Here is a 16,181-nt window from a genome sequence, read left to right as displayed (position 1 = left end):
CAAGCAGCGAAGCACTCTTCCCGTGGGACTTAGGCAAGAGTGAGTTTTATAGAGCATTAGAAGCAGCAATACTGAAACAGGGCATGATTGACTAGGAGGCTGGAATTTCTTTCTAAGGCTAACAGGTCCCTAACAGGTGTTAGGTTTTCGTGACAGGTGTTTCTTGTAAGCGCAGGCTGATTTAGCCTTAGATCCGTGACCTGGCCACGGAGGCGTCCTTCAAATTGTGGGTCCTGACGCACCAATGAACTTTATCAGGACAAAGCCAACGTGGTGAAAAAGTCTTCTTTCCTCTCCCTTTCTCTAGCCAGTGACTTCCCTCCCCCTCCACAGGCAATCTCAGCTACCAATTTTGTCTAAGCGTAAGTTGTAAATACTTCCCAGTTTATTGCTTGCTTTTCAATTTATTTGTGTTTTTTTGGTCATGTTGATGTTTTAACCTTTTTATATGGACTATTATTTTTAGACCTAAAAATCAGTTTAAAAATGCATGCAATAACCCTCACACAAATGTTCATAACAGCTTTATTTGTAATCGCTCCAAACTGGAATCATCCCAGCTGTCCTTCAGCACATGAGCGTATACACACACTCACGCACACATGCATACATGTGCACACACCATGGAAGGCTACTCAGCATAAAAAGGAATGCACTATTGATACGTGCGACACCTTTGTTGAATTTGTTTTGCAAAATGTTACCATGGGTGATATGACATAATAAGAAATCTATATTTGCTCTCTGCCTTCCCCCCACCCCCTTCCTGGCACACAGCTCCTAAAACCCTTGGAATCTCTGAAGCGGTGAGTGTATTTCTCCATGCTAATGAGATGACTAGTGGCTGGAGCCTCCCAGAAAGCTCCTAATGATGGAGGGGCTGGTTTTTGCCAGAGGTACCAACCTTGTGTTAGAGAATTGGGAATTTCAGCCCTATTCGCCAACCTGGAGGCTGGGGGGGTGGGTGGTCATGGGAGTGGGGGTTGAGCGGCTGATGATTTAATCAACCATACCTTCATGGTGAAGCCCTTGTAGAAAACTCTAAGCAAAGCATTCAGAGAGCTTCTGGGAGCTGAAGGCATGGAAGTGCTAGGTGGTTGATTTGCCCAGTGAGGGCTTGGACCTGCTGAGCCCCTTCCCAGTTACCTTGCCCTAGGCATCTCTTCAGTAGTGTCCTTTTAGAATAAACCAGTAATGTAGTAAGTCAGCTGTTTTCCTGAGTTCTATGAGCTGCTCCAGCAAATTATCAAACCCGAGGAGGGGGGCATGGAAACTCCTGATTTATACCTGCTTGGTCTGGAGTACAGGACGCCCGGACTCCAGATTGGCGTCTGAAGTTGGTGAGGTTTGGTGGGACTGAGTCCTTAACCTGTGTTGTCTGACGCTAACTCCAAGTAGTTAGTGTCAGAATTGATTTGAATTGTAGACATTCCGCTGGTGTCAGAGTGTTTAGTGTGAGTAGTAATACAGAAAAAAAAAGTTTGGTTTTTTGTTTTTCTTATTTAGAGGGAACCAGAGCAACGCATATAAGGGATGTTTCTGCATTCTTTCTTACTACTACCGCATGTGAATCTATAATTATCTCAGTAATGATTTAAATTAAAAATACATGCAATATAGTAGTATAGAAAAGTAAAAACTATAGAGTCTTCTCTGTTATACCCTAATTCCATTTTCTAGAGGGAATGTTAATGCTGCAACGAATATCCTTTCCAGACATTTACCTATATTTACATAGTTAAAATTTTTTTTAAATATTAAAATTTTTAAATGTTTATTTTTGAGAGAGAGAGCGAGAGAGAGAGCATGAGTGGGGGAGGGACAGAGAGACAGAGAGAATCTGAAGCAGGCTCCAGGCTCTGAGCTAGCTGTCAGCATAGAGCATGACGCAGGACTCCAACCCACGAACCGTGAGATCATGACCTGAGTCAAAGTTGGACGCCACCCAGGCGCCCCACTTACACATTTTTCTAAACAAAAATGGGGCTGTGCGAGTTAGCTATATAAGTGGCTTATTTATTTCACCAAAAAAGCAGACGTTCTTCCATGGCATTTAGGGTTGCCAGATACAGCAGTTAAAAATATATGATGCCCCGTGAAAATTGAATTTTGGATAAATAGTGGATAATTTTTTTAATACAAGTATGTCCCTACTATGTTGCCTTTTACCTGGAAACCCCAATGGTAGTATATTTACCTAATTCTTTTGAAAAATTGGTTGCATAATCTTCCAAAGTGTAATCTTTAGCCTTTGCCTATTGATGAGGGTGCGGTTTTGGTCAAGGTGTTCATCATCATTCTTATTAATTCACAAAGTCTCTTAAATTTCTATGTACCTTAAACTTTAGTTGTTCAAACTTCCCTCATATTCAATTCAGCAAGCATTAGCACAACTATAGCAGAAAAAGCCTGGGCTTTGGATCCCTGGCCCTGCTTCTTACCAGATAACTAAACTTAAACCTTAGTTTCCTCATCTGTAAAATGGGAATAGGTATAACTACTCTGCAGAATTAGAAATAATGTATATACAACCTGCAGGACAGTGTCTACAGAGAATGGAAACTTAAGAGATAAACCATTGTTTATAGTAATGTTAAGATTCTGTGGTAGGTGCTAAGGGGCTAAGGGGTAAACAATTAAAAACATATTCCTGATATTTTTTGCTTACTTTGTATTTTGATACAATTTCAAACTTATAGGAAAGTTACAAGAGTAGAACTGAACAAGGAACTTCCATACACCTTTTACCCAGATTCACTAATTCCACATTTTGCCCCTCCTCCTCCTCCTCCTCCTCCTCCTTCTCTCTAGATCTCTCTGTGTTTTTCCAAGAACAAGGACATTCTCCTTTTTTTTTTTTTTTTTTACTATTTTTATTTATTTCTAGGAGAGAGAGACAGAGAGACAGCGTGAGCAGGGGAGGGTCAGAGAGAGAGGGAGTCACAGACTGAAACAGGCTCCAGGCTCTGAGCTGGCAGTCAGCACAGAGCCCGACGCGGGGCTCGAACCCACGAACCGCGAGATCATGACCCAAGCGAAAGTTGGACGCTTAACCGACTAAGCCACCCAGGCGCCCCAACAAGGACATTCTCCTATATAACAGTTTCATGATCAAAATTAGCAGATTTAACAAATTCCCAAAGTAGTTTTCAAAATCAAATTTCTGAAGTATGTTTAATAGGTTTTTTTTAGAGCTATCTCCTTTTCTAGCAAGACTAGGGGGCCAAAACTTAATTTTGGGTGGCTTCCCAATTTCTCTTGGATGGGATATAGGAACCAAGACATGGTTTGTAGCCTGAGGTCGTCTAACTTGGGCTTAGTCAGGGAAGCAGCACTGCTATGAATGGACTGAACCCTTTGCTTCCCATCCCCATTGATGACTTAGCCGCATGTAGTGCTGACATCCGGGCATCCATTCTGCCACCGGAGAAGCACAGTTCCTACCCTGCTTTGCTAAGCTTGGATTCTCCTGTGCTGGCAGACCAGCTGCTTGCTCTCTCTCTGAAATGCATATCTGTTCGTCTCCCTCTCTTGGTCAGCACCCCACCCAGCTCTAGCCTGGCACACAAGCCCTTCAAAGTGGGTCTCTGCTTACCTACTCTTCCTTTCTTGCCACACCCCCATTTCCCTGTGTTCTACCCAACATGCCTTTCTCTGAAGAGACTTGTATTTTCTTGCCTCTGTGCTTCTGCATACATACCTTGCCCTGTCTGGGGAATATTCTTCCCTTGTCAGATTTTTTTTTTCTCAAGGCCTAACTCTAGTACAAAATATTTCAATCTCCTCGGCGGAAATTATTGCTTTCTTCCTTGAGCTCTCATCAGTCTGGCTGTATGCACTGATGTTTAGTACTTTTGTTTGGCCCTTTATTAGAGTTGTTTGTCTATGAATTTGAATCCGGCTCTTCTGTCTATGAGCTTTGGCAGAAGCCATGTCTCTTTTATTCCTTTTTCTGGCATTGCCCTGAGTAGAGGGTTGGCATAGGGTAGGCACTGGTGACTGATGGAAGAATAAATAGCACATATTACCCTGCATGAGAGGGGCAGACATTTGGCATTAGAGATGATGCATGTAAGTGCACATTACCTTCTCAAAAAAATCATAGTGGATTTTATTATCGCTGCTAATGGTGTAATTATTGGTAGAGACGTTACATCCCAAATGGCCAGACCCACCCAGAAACAGGGAGCGGCCCTATCATAATCCAACCTCCTTATTATGCATATGAGGAAATAGGCCTGTAGAGGATCAGGCACTTCTTTCAGGCCTCACAACTCAGAGCTCTGCCTCTTTGTACTGAACTGTTTTACCCTCCTTAATTCAGTAATATCCAAACTCTTTTTTTCCCCCAAACTCTTTAAAATATGTATACTCAAAATAATTTTGAAAAAGTAGACATCTAAATTTTCTTATAATTTTGAATGGTCAAAGGATGTAATTTTTGGATTATTAGAAATATTTATTTAAAAAGCTGGATTATTATGTATGTCTTAGAATAAAGCTATAACATTAATCCTTTAAGGAAATCCACTGGACTGGAAATACTGAGTGACTTGATACCCACCATCATCCATGAAAAAGTTACACAAATAAAAATACACAGCTTCTTTTTTTCCTTCTTTTTTTAATGTTTATTATTTTGAGAGAGAAAGAGAGAGCAACTGAGCACACGAGAGGCAGAGAGAGAAGGAGACAGAATTCCAAGCGGCTCTGTGATGACAGCACAGAGCCCTACCCAGGCTTGATTTTACCAACTGTGAGATCATGACCTGGGCTGAAATAAAAAGTCTGGCACTCAACTGGCTGAGCCACCCAGGTGCCCCCACAGCTTCTTTTTGACATTTCCTTATTTCTTTTTTTCCCCCCTTCCTGACTTATATTTCTATTCCATAGAATACTATCTTAATGTAATTTTTTTCTGCTTGAAAACCTTTTATCCAGCACCTTATTGTACTTCATTGCAGTAAAAAATTATACATAATATATAATACATATTATATATTTGATTATACTATATATTATATATAAGCATATATAATACAAATCGTATATTTATAATATATATATATGAATAGAGCAGAGAATTTTTAGGGCAATGAAACTATGATACAATAATGGTGGATACATGTCATTATACGTTTGTCTAAACTCATAAAATGTACACACATGGTCGTTGGGTGTCAATGTAGGTTGAGCAGCTGGAACAAATGTACCACTTCGGTGATTTGATGAGAGATATTAATAATGCGATGGCTATGAATGCGTGGGAGCACAGTGTTCAGGAGCGATCTGTACCTTTCCCTCAAACTTCCTGTGAAACTAACACCGATCTAGAACAGTCACGTCTATTTTAAAAATACATATGCAAATTTATAATGTTCTTTCCTGTGGCTGTAATTTTTAATTTTTTCTCCCAGATAGCGTTGCCATTACAATTGTAATTCATTCAGCGATTAAAATCACATAATAACCAGGTAGTGAACTGTATACTAAAGATTTCCGTTGTGATGCTCGGCTAGTGATTTTGGTACCTTGACCTACCTAATGGACAGTTTGGCCCCTGGGGGTTTTATTCCTGGTGCCAACACGTTTTAGTGAGATTTGGAGAGGCGAGAGTATACTTGTATTTGATGGGTGAGAGAAGGGCCACTAGGCAAGGGGAGGACGAAATGAGAACCGTTAAGACCAGCGACTTCTCTGCAGATCAATGTTAGGAAGCCGGGCATAAAATGGGAGAATTCCGTGGAAACTTTATTCGTCCACGCCCCCTGGAGAATATTCACACACCCTCCGGTGAAGGCGGACCCAGCCTAAAGACCACTGTGTCACGTCACAAGGCCTCTCCCACCGCGACAAACACTGGCCGCCCGGTTCCCTGCCCAGCCCTTCCGGTCGGGTCAGAGCGCTCGCGCGCCCCCGCCTCACCCGCCCCCGGCGCCGCGCCCCGCCCCTTCCGGCCCGGGAGGTTTGATTTCCTTGGCGGGCGGAAGCGGCCGGAACCCGACGATCCAAAGCTTACTAGGGGCTCTGGGCACTAGCTTCTTCGCCCGGGACGGCTGGCCGCCTCCTGTGTGCTTCTACCCGGCCCCACCCCGCCCGGCCCTCCGCCCCTTCGCCCCGCAGGTCAGTGTCTCCCGCCGTAGTCAGGGCCGGGGTCGAAGCTGTGCGCGGCGTGGGGGAGTGGCGGCGCGAGTCAGCTTGTCCCTGGCTCACCTGAGACTGGAGAATTTCCCCAAACCCCTCGGGGACGTGGACCTCACCTTACGAACCCACTTCCCGGTCGATGCAATCAGCCTTTCCGACCCCCCAGTTTTCTCTTTTTGAGTGGGGATAATGATCGTACCTACCTCAGTTATTGAGGGGCGGGCCGAGCGTTTGCCGCGGAGGAGGCTGCGAGAGTTGTGAATTTCCGTGCCACGTTTCCGTGACCCTGTCTCCGCGAAAACGAGTTGAAGGAAGGGTTCCAAGTTATTTCTGTTCGTACAATCCAGTTTACTGGGGCAGTGCGGTTCAAACGGAATGTGTTGTGTGTTACCACTCCCTTTTCAGAGTCCAAATCCTTTCCCTTCCTTCACCGTCCCAAAGTAGTGGCTTAAGAGGCTCACACGAATAGGGATATGCCCTGACTGCCAAAGCAGTAAAAGGAGCAGCACCACCAAGAAACCGGTGGGGAAAAAGGCAAACTCCCAGAGGCGAGCGTCCCAAGAAAGCACCTTGTATGAAAACTTGAGCTTTACTAACCTTTGGTATTTCTCTTTGGTAGTGGAACGGGTGTAAAGAGGCGGTGGGTTTCAGAGGTACCTGGAGTGTTGCTTAGAAGTCAGTATTCCCTAACTTTTTTGTTCATAGTTTGGTTTCTGTTTATTATGTTGTTTGGGAGAAATCAGAAACTCCTTTACTGCACCCTCACGGGCTTGTTTCTCTAGTGGATCTGTTTTTCTTGTGTGTCTACTGTGGACCAACCAGATGGGCATATGAGTCCCCGAACGTCTTTAGGAATGAATGCCTCTTCGCTGGCCCTCCCAGAAGCCTATGCAAGGGAGCAGGACAGGATGTTAATTAAATGTATCAATTACACGGCTACATTATAAGCTATTTGATATTCTGTTTCTCATTTGAAAGATACTCAGCATCGGGATCTTACCAAGCTCATAGATGAGGTAAATGTATTACCCAGCAAGTAATAGCATAGCCCAAATAATACTGTTAGTAAGAAATTGCCCCCAATTTGTTGCTCTTCTGTAAAACTTCGTGATAAACCTACTATCTAAGCAGTTCTTGTTTCTTCAGGGAAGTGCAGCATCCCAGTCGTTTATGTCCCCAGTTCTATGTAGTCACATTCAGAGGATCAGGGAACATTCAGGTAACTGATTGGAGTGTAGTATTCTTCATTATCTTCATTATCCACAGTTGAGAGGCTGCCTTCCTCATTGATCATCCACCTCCTTTAAACAGCTACAAAGTTGGGTTCCTCCAGCCCTGTCCTTCCTGTGTTCAATATTTCCAAGCTTTTTTTAAAAATATTTTTATTTATTTCTAGGAGAGAGAGAGACAGCGTGAACAGGGGAGGGTCAGAGAGAGAGGGAGATACAGACTCCGAAATAGGCTCCAGGCTCTGAGCTGGCAGTCAGCACAGAGCCCGACGCGGGGCGCGAACCCACAAACCGCGAGATCATGACCTAAGCGAAAGTCGGACGCTTAACCGACTAAGCCACCCAGGCGCCCCTATATTTCCAAACTTTTGAGGACAAACAGGCACTTAAGAATATTTGCAGCCAGCTCCACATACACAAAATTTAAAAACCGAGTCAAACCTGTTGTCCTTAAAGCAGTTTGCAGTGCAAGCACCAGTTTTCTTCTAAAAGTAGCGAAAGTGATGGGCCCTGGATTCAGTAGGTGTAATGTAGGCCCACGTTTGTTTTACACCTCCAAAAACATGGTGTACTGTGGGGGGAGGGGAGGAGATAATGACAAAGGAAGAAAGAGAAAAGAGGAGGTGCATGGTTCCAACTTAAATCGGCACAAGTTGATCTCTGCTAGTTGACTCGAGGCCATGACCTGGAAGTTCAAAATTCACTTGGGAGAAATCAGTCAAGAAAAGTTTATTGTGAATGCTTATATTCCTCATCTGGGGATGTGACTTCCAACATCATACAAATGATTTTCTCCTTTGGAGTGTGGTCGTTGGAATTGCCCAGACCTTTGTATGGAATTTAGGTATGTGCAATGCGGGCAAGTAGGATTCTTACATTTTGTGAGGCTTTTGTCCATTTCCATCTCATGGTTTTTAGGCTTTGAAATGTCTCTTTGTGTCCCCTCTTTAGCCCCTGTGTTCTCAATACCCCAGTACTGCCTTAGTTGGACTTTGCTCTCTAATGAACCTGATAGCAGGCAACTTTCCAAACAGATTTATCGCCTGACATTACCCCATTTCTAATCTCCTGCTCTTTCCTCCCTTATCAGGATCCCCAAATTTTTTTTCTTTTTTTTTTTTCCAAGATTTTATTTTTAAGTAATCTCTACACCCAGCATGAGGCTCAGACTCAGAACTGTGAGATCAGGAGTCGCATGCTCCACTGACAGCCAGCCAGGTGCCCCAGGAGCCCAAAGATTTTATTGTGTTGACTAGACCTTTACTGCTGTTGTTGCCTGTTTTGAAATTTCTTATTTCCTATGATTCCTGCCTTTTTGGGGGTGGTTCCACTTCATTCCCACCTTTGCCCCACTGACAAATACTCTTCAAAAGATTTCTGAATTAGTACTGCTGTTAAGGATATATTTTATCCTGTGCCTCAGGTGCCAGTGAGAATAAATATGACCGCTATGATAGTTCTTGCCTGAAGTAACTTGCCACTCCAGTGGAAGCAGAAATGTTCCATTTTAGGGTGCCTGGGTGGCGGCTCTGACTCTTGATCTCAGCTCAGGTCATGATCTTGTGGTTTGTGAGTTTGAGCCCAACATCGGTCTCTCTGCTAATAGTGCAGAGCCTGCTTGGGATTCTGCCTCTCTTTCTCTCTGCCCCTCCCCTGCTTGTACACTCTCTCTCTCTCTCAAAATGAATAAACTAAAAAAAATTTTTTAAAGTTCCATTTTATATCCCCAATTTTCTGTGGCCTGACTTTGCTTCTTCTATTGTCCTACCCCATTCATGCAGGTTTAGCTAGATAAGAAGTTCAGTCTGCTTATTAAGTTGGTCCAATGCCATCTCTTCCTAGGAAATGGCTACTATTTATTGGATCAGAATGTCTTTTGCTCATCATCTTTATCTTTCTTGCTATAATAGCTTTGACATTGAAATTAAAACTTTTTTTTAAGGCTGATGTTTTTCCTCGAGTTTTAATTTTCATTCCAAAGCTTCTGCTGTAGTGTTCTGTTCATTGACCAACATTTCGAAGGCTTTTTAGCAGCTGACCATAATTTATCTTTTATCTCTAAGTAAAATGATTCATGAAATCAGAGTGCCTTATGCATTTTAAAAGGAGATTTAAAAGGATGTTTGAAAAAATATCCTTTGCGGCTCTTGGGCTTTTTTGGATTACATTCAGTTTTTTCTGTACCTTGATTTAAGAAGATGCCCCATCCTCACTGTCTTAAGTTCCTCCTTTTATTTTATAAAAAATTTTTTAATGTTTATTTTTGAGACAGAGAGAGAACATGAGCAGGGGAGGGGCAGAGAGAGAGACACACACAAACAGAATCCGAAGCAGGCTCCAGGCTCTGAGCTGTCAGCACAGAGCCCAACACGGAATGTGGGCCTTGAGCTCGTCAACCACGAGCCGAAGTCGGATGCTCAACTGACTGAGCCACCCAGTCACCCTCTCCTTTTCTTTTACAAACTTGCCACATTTCTGAGGTTGGATTTGTATTCTAGATCTTCCAAAGTCATGACCATTTTTAAGGCTTAATAACATTCTGGCCACTCAGCTCTGGGTGAGACAGAATGAAGAACAGAGAACGTGAAGGTAGTGAACATGGTGCTGGCCACCCATCAATGTGAGCCTTCGGTGAGCTTGCTAGAGCTCTGCCTATTGGCGAAGGGAGACTATCTGGCTCTAGAAATGAGCACTAACACCAGGTGTCCACTACTGAGAAGCAGTAATCAAGTTTCCAGGTGTAACTCGCTTCCCAAGTCCCAGCTGGATATGCATGTACTCATTTAATGTTAGCAAGAATGGGTTTGAGGATCCTGAACGCTGTTCTGTCAAAGCTATTCCACGGTTAGGTCACCAAGGGAGATTTGCCCACAGGGGTCAGGCCAGGCAAAGGGAGGATTTCATCTCTAGCTGGGTATTGGCCTCAAACCCCTTTATGAACTTGAGAGTCCTGGTGTGCCGGTGCTGGCCTATGTGGGGCATTCTTTGTGCCTGACTCAGTGACCTCCAGTTTCCTGGGCCTCTTGATTCCTGCTTGGCTCTCTAAGGAGTGTTGGGGCGACTCCTCTCAAGTTGCTGTCCTTCCATACCAGCCTCTGGGAAGGAGAGTCCCTTAAAGAAACCATTTCTGTATAGGTTCAGAGATCTTCACTCCCTGTCTACCCATAATGAAAGCTCTGCTTTGCAGCACCGGAACTCATGTCCTAGGACTTGACCTATAAATGAGCACATTTAGAAAATTTTGGAAGTCTACTTCCTAGAAACTTTCTTTTACTGTTTCATTTTTCTCTTCCTTCTTGGCTTCCATGAGACTATTCTTTTAACTCTTACTTCTCTTTCTTTCTGCCTTTTCCCACTCCTAGCTACAGGTCTGGTGTGGGCAAGACCTTAGCTGTCTTCATTTTAAAGATTTGTCTTTCACTTGTAAGTCTTTACGCTAACTCTAATTGATTTTGTGTGTTGTGAGAGATCCAATATTCTTTTTTTTTTTTTTCCCCCTTCATGTGGCTAACCCATTGTTCCTGCTCCAAATCTGCATTTCCATTTGCTGGTTCCTCTAAAAGCAATTTCAGTTCAGTACATGTCAACTTTTTTTTTTTTTCTGGAATCTTTGCACTTAAAATTCCCTCTTTTCCTAGTGCTTGTCTTCTCATTCTTTTTGGGGTAATGACTCCTGTTAAGGTCTACCGACCACAACCCACTAAGAACATATCTGTAGTAAAAAATATTAGGTGTAGTAAGCTTGCTGCAGCAAGAGAAACCATACTTACCAGGAACTGAGAAGGGCCTTTTAGGATCTGAACTTCTGCTGCTGATTTTAAGAAAGGATTAGGGAAGCAAGGACCTGTTTTAGAATGGATGCTGTCAGAGCTGGGGCATTTCAGCACGTGGGTATCTTAGGAATCAGGAGGTGGGAGGATGTCATTGGTGAGGAAACAGCAGTCAGCTTAAGAAAGAGTCATTATTTTAACTGCCTCTCTAATTTGATTGCCTGAGGGCTGATTTTCTTTTTCTCCCTTTTTCTCCTTTGAATCGGATCTTGACTTAAATATTGCCTTCTCAGCAACTCATTCTGACCACTGTTGCTTATTTCTTTTCCAGTATTTATGACCAATTTTAATTATTTATTTGCTTTTTGTCTTCCCTGCTAGAGTGTGAGATTCATGAGGGCAGGAACTACTTTTCTTTCCTTCTTCATTATAAGGCTTAGTGCTCAGTAAACACATCTCTATGATAAATGAATAAAGGAAAATTCAGGGTTGACAGTCTGATTGCAGTAGCACTTCTGCCAGATACACTGCTAATCTCTAGTTAAAGTCAACTAAGCATATCCTCCACAAAGAAGACAAAGCTGATATGAGTGTGACTTTATGTACTCATGTACACAATAGGGGCCAACTCATCCCTGTTTTTTTTTTTTTTTTTTAATTCTACCTAATTTTAAAACTCAGACAAAATCAACCAAAGACTTTTTTACAACTAATTTTTATATATTTTTTGTTACGTACTTGAAAGCGTAGTTGACCCTTGAACATGAGTTTGAAGTGTGCGAATCCATTTATACGTGGATTTTTTTTTGATAAATACGATACAGTACTGTAAATGTATTTTCTTTTCCATATGATTTTTTTTCTTTTTAAAGTTTATTTATTTATTTTGAGAGAGTGCATGCGAGCAGGAGAGGGGCAGAGAGAGAGAGGAAGTCCCAAGCAGGCTCTGTGCTCCACGCAGAACACAGAGCTCCACGTGGGGCTTGATCCCATGAACCTTGAGATCATGACCTGAGCCAAAATCAACAGTTGGACACCTAACCGACCGAGCCACCCAGGTGCTCCTTCCTTATGATTTTCTTAATAACATTTTCTTTTTTCTAGTCTACTTTATTGTAAGAATATAGTATATAATACATATGAAATACAAAATATGTGCTAATTAACTCTTTATGTTATTGATAAGGCTTCCTGTCAACAGTAGGCTGTTCGTAGCTAAGTTTCAGGGTAGTCAAAAGTTATGTGTGGATTTTCAACCGTGCAAGGGAGTTGGTGCCCTTAACTCCTGCATTGTTTGAGGATCAACTGTGTATGTTACACACGTAAGTTGTGAAGCATAGCAATAAAATATGTATCTTATATGTTTTTAAAAATTGTATATCATTGGAATCTTAATTTGCATTTCCCTGATAACTAATAAAATTGAACTTTTTTTTCATGTTTTTATTGGTCCTTTGTGTTTCTTTATGAAATGCCTTTTCATTTCATTTGCTTTTTTTTTCTTTTGGGTTGTCTTCTATATTGTATATAGTATATTTGGGATAAAACCTCATTGTTTATAAGTGTTACAAATATTTTCTCACATTTATGATTTTCTCTTTTTTAAGGATGTCTTTAGATGGACAAAAGTTCTTAATTTTAACATTTAATTTTTTTATGATTAGCACTTTATCTTTTTAGAAGATTCTCTTCTGTCCTAAAATCATGACAATATTCTTTAAAAATTTTTCAAGGTTTATCTTTCATATATAAGTCTTTGCTTGATCTGGAATTTTATTTTCATGTATGGCATGAGATAGGAATCCAAATTTCTTTTTAGCCATATAGTGAATCAGTTTTTTTGGTATCATTTATATGCCTAAGACTTATTTATATGTTCACTTATAAGATAGTCTCATAGTAGTTTATTTTTGATCATGTACTATTTCTGTCTTACAGGTTCCTTTTACAATTTTGTAGAAACTTCCAGGAGGACTATGAAAGATTATGATGAACTTCTCAAATACTATGAATTATATGAAACTATTGGGACAGGTAATCATTTTCCTGGAGGCAGTGGACAGATCAATTATTTGAGAATATAGTGCATTTGGGCAGTCATGAGCTTTTCCGTTTATCCCGTGTAGTTTGAAAATTCTTCACCTACTTTAGAAAGAAAAAGTGGAGCAAGAGAAAGGAGAATAGGAGAGGCCTTGTAGGTCATTTTATTTAGAATAAAAGTCACTAGAGAGTTTTGAGCCAAGGAGTGATCTATCTGACCTTTTTTTAAAAAATAATTTTCCTATGCTTTTATTTTTGAGAGAGACAGAGTGTGAGTGGGGGAGGGGCAGAGAGAGAGGGAGACACAGAATCTGAAGGAGACTCTAGGCTCTGAGCTGTCAGCACAGAGCCTGATGTGAGGCTTGAACTCACAGACTGAGAGATCATGACATGAGCCACAGTCAGACGCTTAACCAACTGAGCCACCCAGGTGCCCTTGACCTTTGTTTTAAGGGTCGCTCTAGCTGCTTGGTTGTGAAAAGACTGGGCTGGGAGAGGCAGGGGCAGAAGCAGAGAGATGTTAAGAGGTTATTGTAGTAATTCAGGCGAGTGATGCTAGAGAACATGGTGACTTGGATGAGGGTGATGGCAGTGAAGGTAGTGAAAGGGATGGGGTTCTGTACGTGTGTGTGTTTTAATATATTGAGGTGTAACAGTAAAGTATGCAAAGTAAATTAGTCTTGATGGAGGTTTTTTTTTTTAATGTTTATTTATTTTGAGAGAGAGAGTGTGAGAGACCATGTGCATGTGCACAGGAGAGGGGCAGAAAGAGGGAGAGAGAGAATCCCATGTAGACTCTGTGCTGGGGGCTCAATCTCACAAATTATGAGATCATGACCTGAGCCAAAATCAGGAATTGGATGTTTAACCAACGGAGCCACCCAGGCGTCACTTCATGGAATTTTACAAACACATCCACCTATATGCTCAGATCAAGACAGATTTCTAGTCTGACAGCACAGATTTTCTGTGCTGACAGAAGAGAGCCCAACATAGGCTCGAACTCCTGAACCGTGAGATCATGACCTGAGCCAAAGTTGGATGCTTAACTGACTGAGCCAACCAGGTTCCCCAGGAGTTTCTTTTTTAGATTATTAAGTTGGCAGTTTGTTTTAGATACTAAAGTGTAGACTTTTATCCATCATTCGATCCAGTTTTGAAATATCATATCCTGCTTTGTTCTAGTTTTAAAAATGAGTGGATGTTTCCCATTGTCTTTTGTTTCAGCAACTTTATATTGTGTTCTAGCAGTTTTAATTATAAAGCAAATTTATTTGCAGTGTTATTTGTAAAGCAAATTTCTAAATAGTGAATTCTGTTTTCCTACTTCTTCATTATAATGTTAAAGATACTATCATGGTGAAACAAATCTTCAGGTGAACATCGGATGAGGAGAGGTTAAAGTCATGGCTAGTGCTTTGGAAGCAACAGGAAGAGAGAGCCACAAACTTCTAGGAAAATATGGATTGATAGAGCCTTTTAGAAGCATATGGAGGGGCACTTGCTGGCTCAGAGCATGCGTCTTTTGATCTTGGGGTTGTGAGTTTGAGTCCCACGCTGGGTGTAGAAATTGCTTAAAATAAAATCCTAAAAAAAAAAAAAAGCATGTGGGAGGTATTTGTGCCTGAGACCTGAGGCTGCTTTATGATGACTTTAGGTTACCCTTGCTTATCTCTTCATAATATGTTTTCCTGTGCTTAGGTGGCTTTGCAAAGGTCAAACTCGCCTGCCATATCCTCACTGGAGAAATGGTAGCTATAAAAATCATGGATAAAAATGCACTAGGGGTAAGTTAAAATTATTAAAAAAAAATCTATAGATCAGTTTTGTAAATTAAAAACCTGAATTTGTTCTAATGTTCTAGTTACTACTTTCATTAGAATAGTATTTCTATAGCTTGTTTGTTTGCTTGTTTTTTAGATTGCAGGTTATGTATAAATCTTTGGTTTTAAAAAGTAAATCTGGGGAAGGGGTTACTTTGTCCTTAATTTTAATGCCAGGCAATGGCACAAATCTGAAGTCTGTAGGGTCCATTTTCCTGCAAATGTTTCAAAGTCTTACAGGTGCTTCTGAAGATTAATATCTCCTGTACCTTCTCATGATCCCTTTACTAAATGCTGATCTCTTTTTTGATAGATGTGAGTTCTACAGTTTTATTCAAACTGACCTTTGAAGTTATATCATGAGGTCCTTTTTGTAATCAGCCTGTTTCTCATATACAGGGGTGTGTCCAGAACTGAGCGGAGTATTACCTCCTCAAACAGCCCATTCAATATGTGGTTTTGGTTTTAATGTACATAAAGTTTATTGTTTTTATATTAAGGGAAGATGGGTCTCTTTTGATGGTCGTTTTTGGGCATGTTAAACCTTTTTAGTGTTTGAAGTCACCCTGAGTGATCTTTTGTTTCTAATTCTTTCATCATCCCTTATATCATTTGGTCTCTTTGGTTTTCTTTGTTCTGGTCTCCTCCTGAGAATTCACTGGTCTCTTAGTATGTGTGTGTGTGTGTGTGTGTGTGTGTGTGTGTGTGTGTGTGTGTGTGTGTGTATCTGTGGCTGCCTTTTTTTTTTTTTGTTAAAAAAATTTTTTTAATGTTATTTATCTTAGAGACAGCACAGTCAGGGGAGGGGCAGAGAGAGAAGGAGACAGAATATGAAGCAGGCTCCAAGCTCCAAATTGTCAGCACAGAGGCCAGTGGAGGGCTTGAACCCACAAACAGCAAGATCATGACCTGAGCCGAAGTTGGACGCTTAACCTACTGAGCCCCCCAGGCACCCCTGTTTCTTTTGTTTTTGGAGATAAATTAGAAAACAGTAAAAAAAATCATTTTTGTCTCTAACCAAAAATCTGAATGTTAAAAATTTTTTTTCGTGGATTGACTTAGCATTATAACTATTAGTAGTGTACCACTGAGTAAAACAACACAAACATTTTACAAATGTTGATAAAAAAACATAAAAAGTAACATTTTTAATTAAGTAAAGGTTTTTTTTTTTA

At 41.2% G+C, this 16,181-nt stretch overlaps 1 protein-coding gene across 6 annotated transcripts in view; it reads left to right on the top strand.

Annotated features, from left to right (window-relative positions):
- Positions 1 to 5,987: 5,987 nt before the first annotated feature.
- Positions 5,988 to 16,181, top strand: part of MELK (maternal embryonic leucine zipper kinase) — a 91,594-nt gene continuing 81,400 nt past the window's right edge. For 5 of the 6 annotated variants that reach the window (XM_039234852.1, XM_039234853.1, XM_039234851.1 and 2 more), the window contains exons 1-3: positions 5,988 to 6,123; positions 13,082 to 13,177; positions 14,885 to 14,970. In XM_039234852.1, coding sequence (XP_039090783.1) covers positions 13,120 to 13,177; positions 14,885 to 14,970 — 144 coding nt within the window. In that variant the 5' untranslated portion in view covers positions 5,988 to 6,123; positions 13,082 to 13,119. Of the gene's footprint in view, positions 6,124 to 12,444; positions 12,466 to 13,081; positions 13,178 to 14,884; positions 14,971 to 16,181 lie in introns of those variants that run through there. The other variant, XM_039234850.1, reaches the window with a different exon arrangement.

The sequence above is a fragment of the Hyaena hyaena genome, unplaced genomic scaffold (genome assembly GCF_003009895.1).
Source record: "Hyaena hyaena isolate Hyena2069 unplaced genomic scaffold, ASM300989v1 scaffold_93, whole genome shotgun sequence".
NCBI classification, from domain to species: Eukaryota; Metazoa; Chordata; class Mammalia; order Carnivora; family Hyaenidae; genus Hyaena; species Hyaena hyaena.
The sequence above is the reverse complement of the archived record's forward strand: the minus strand, read 5'-3'. Positions and strand labels throughout refer to the sequence as shown.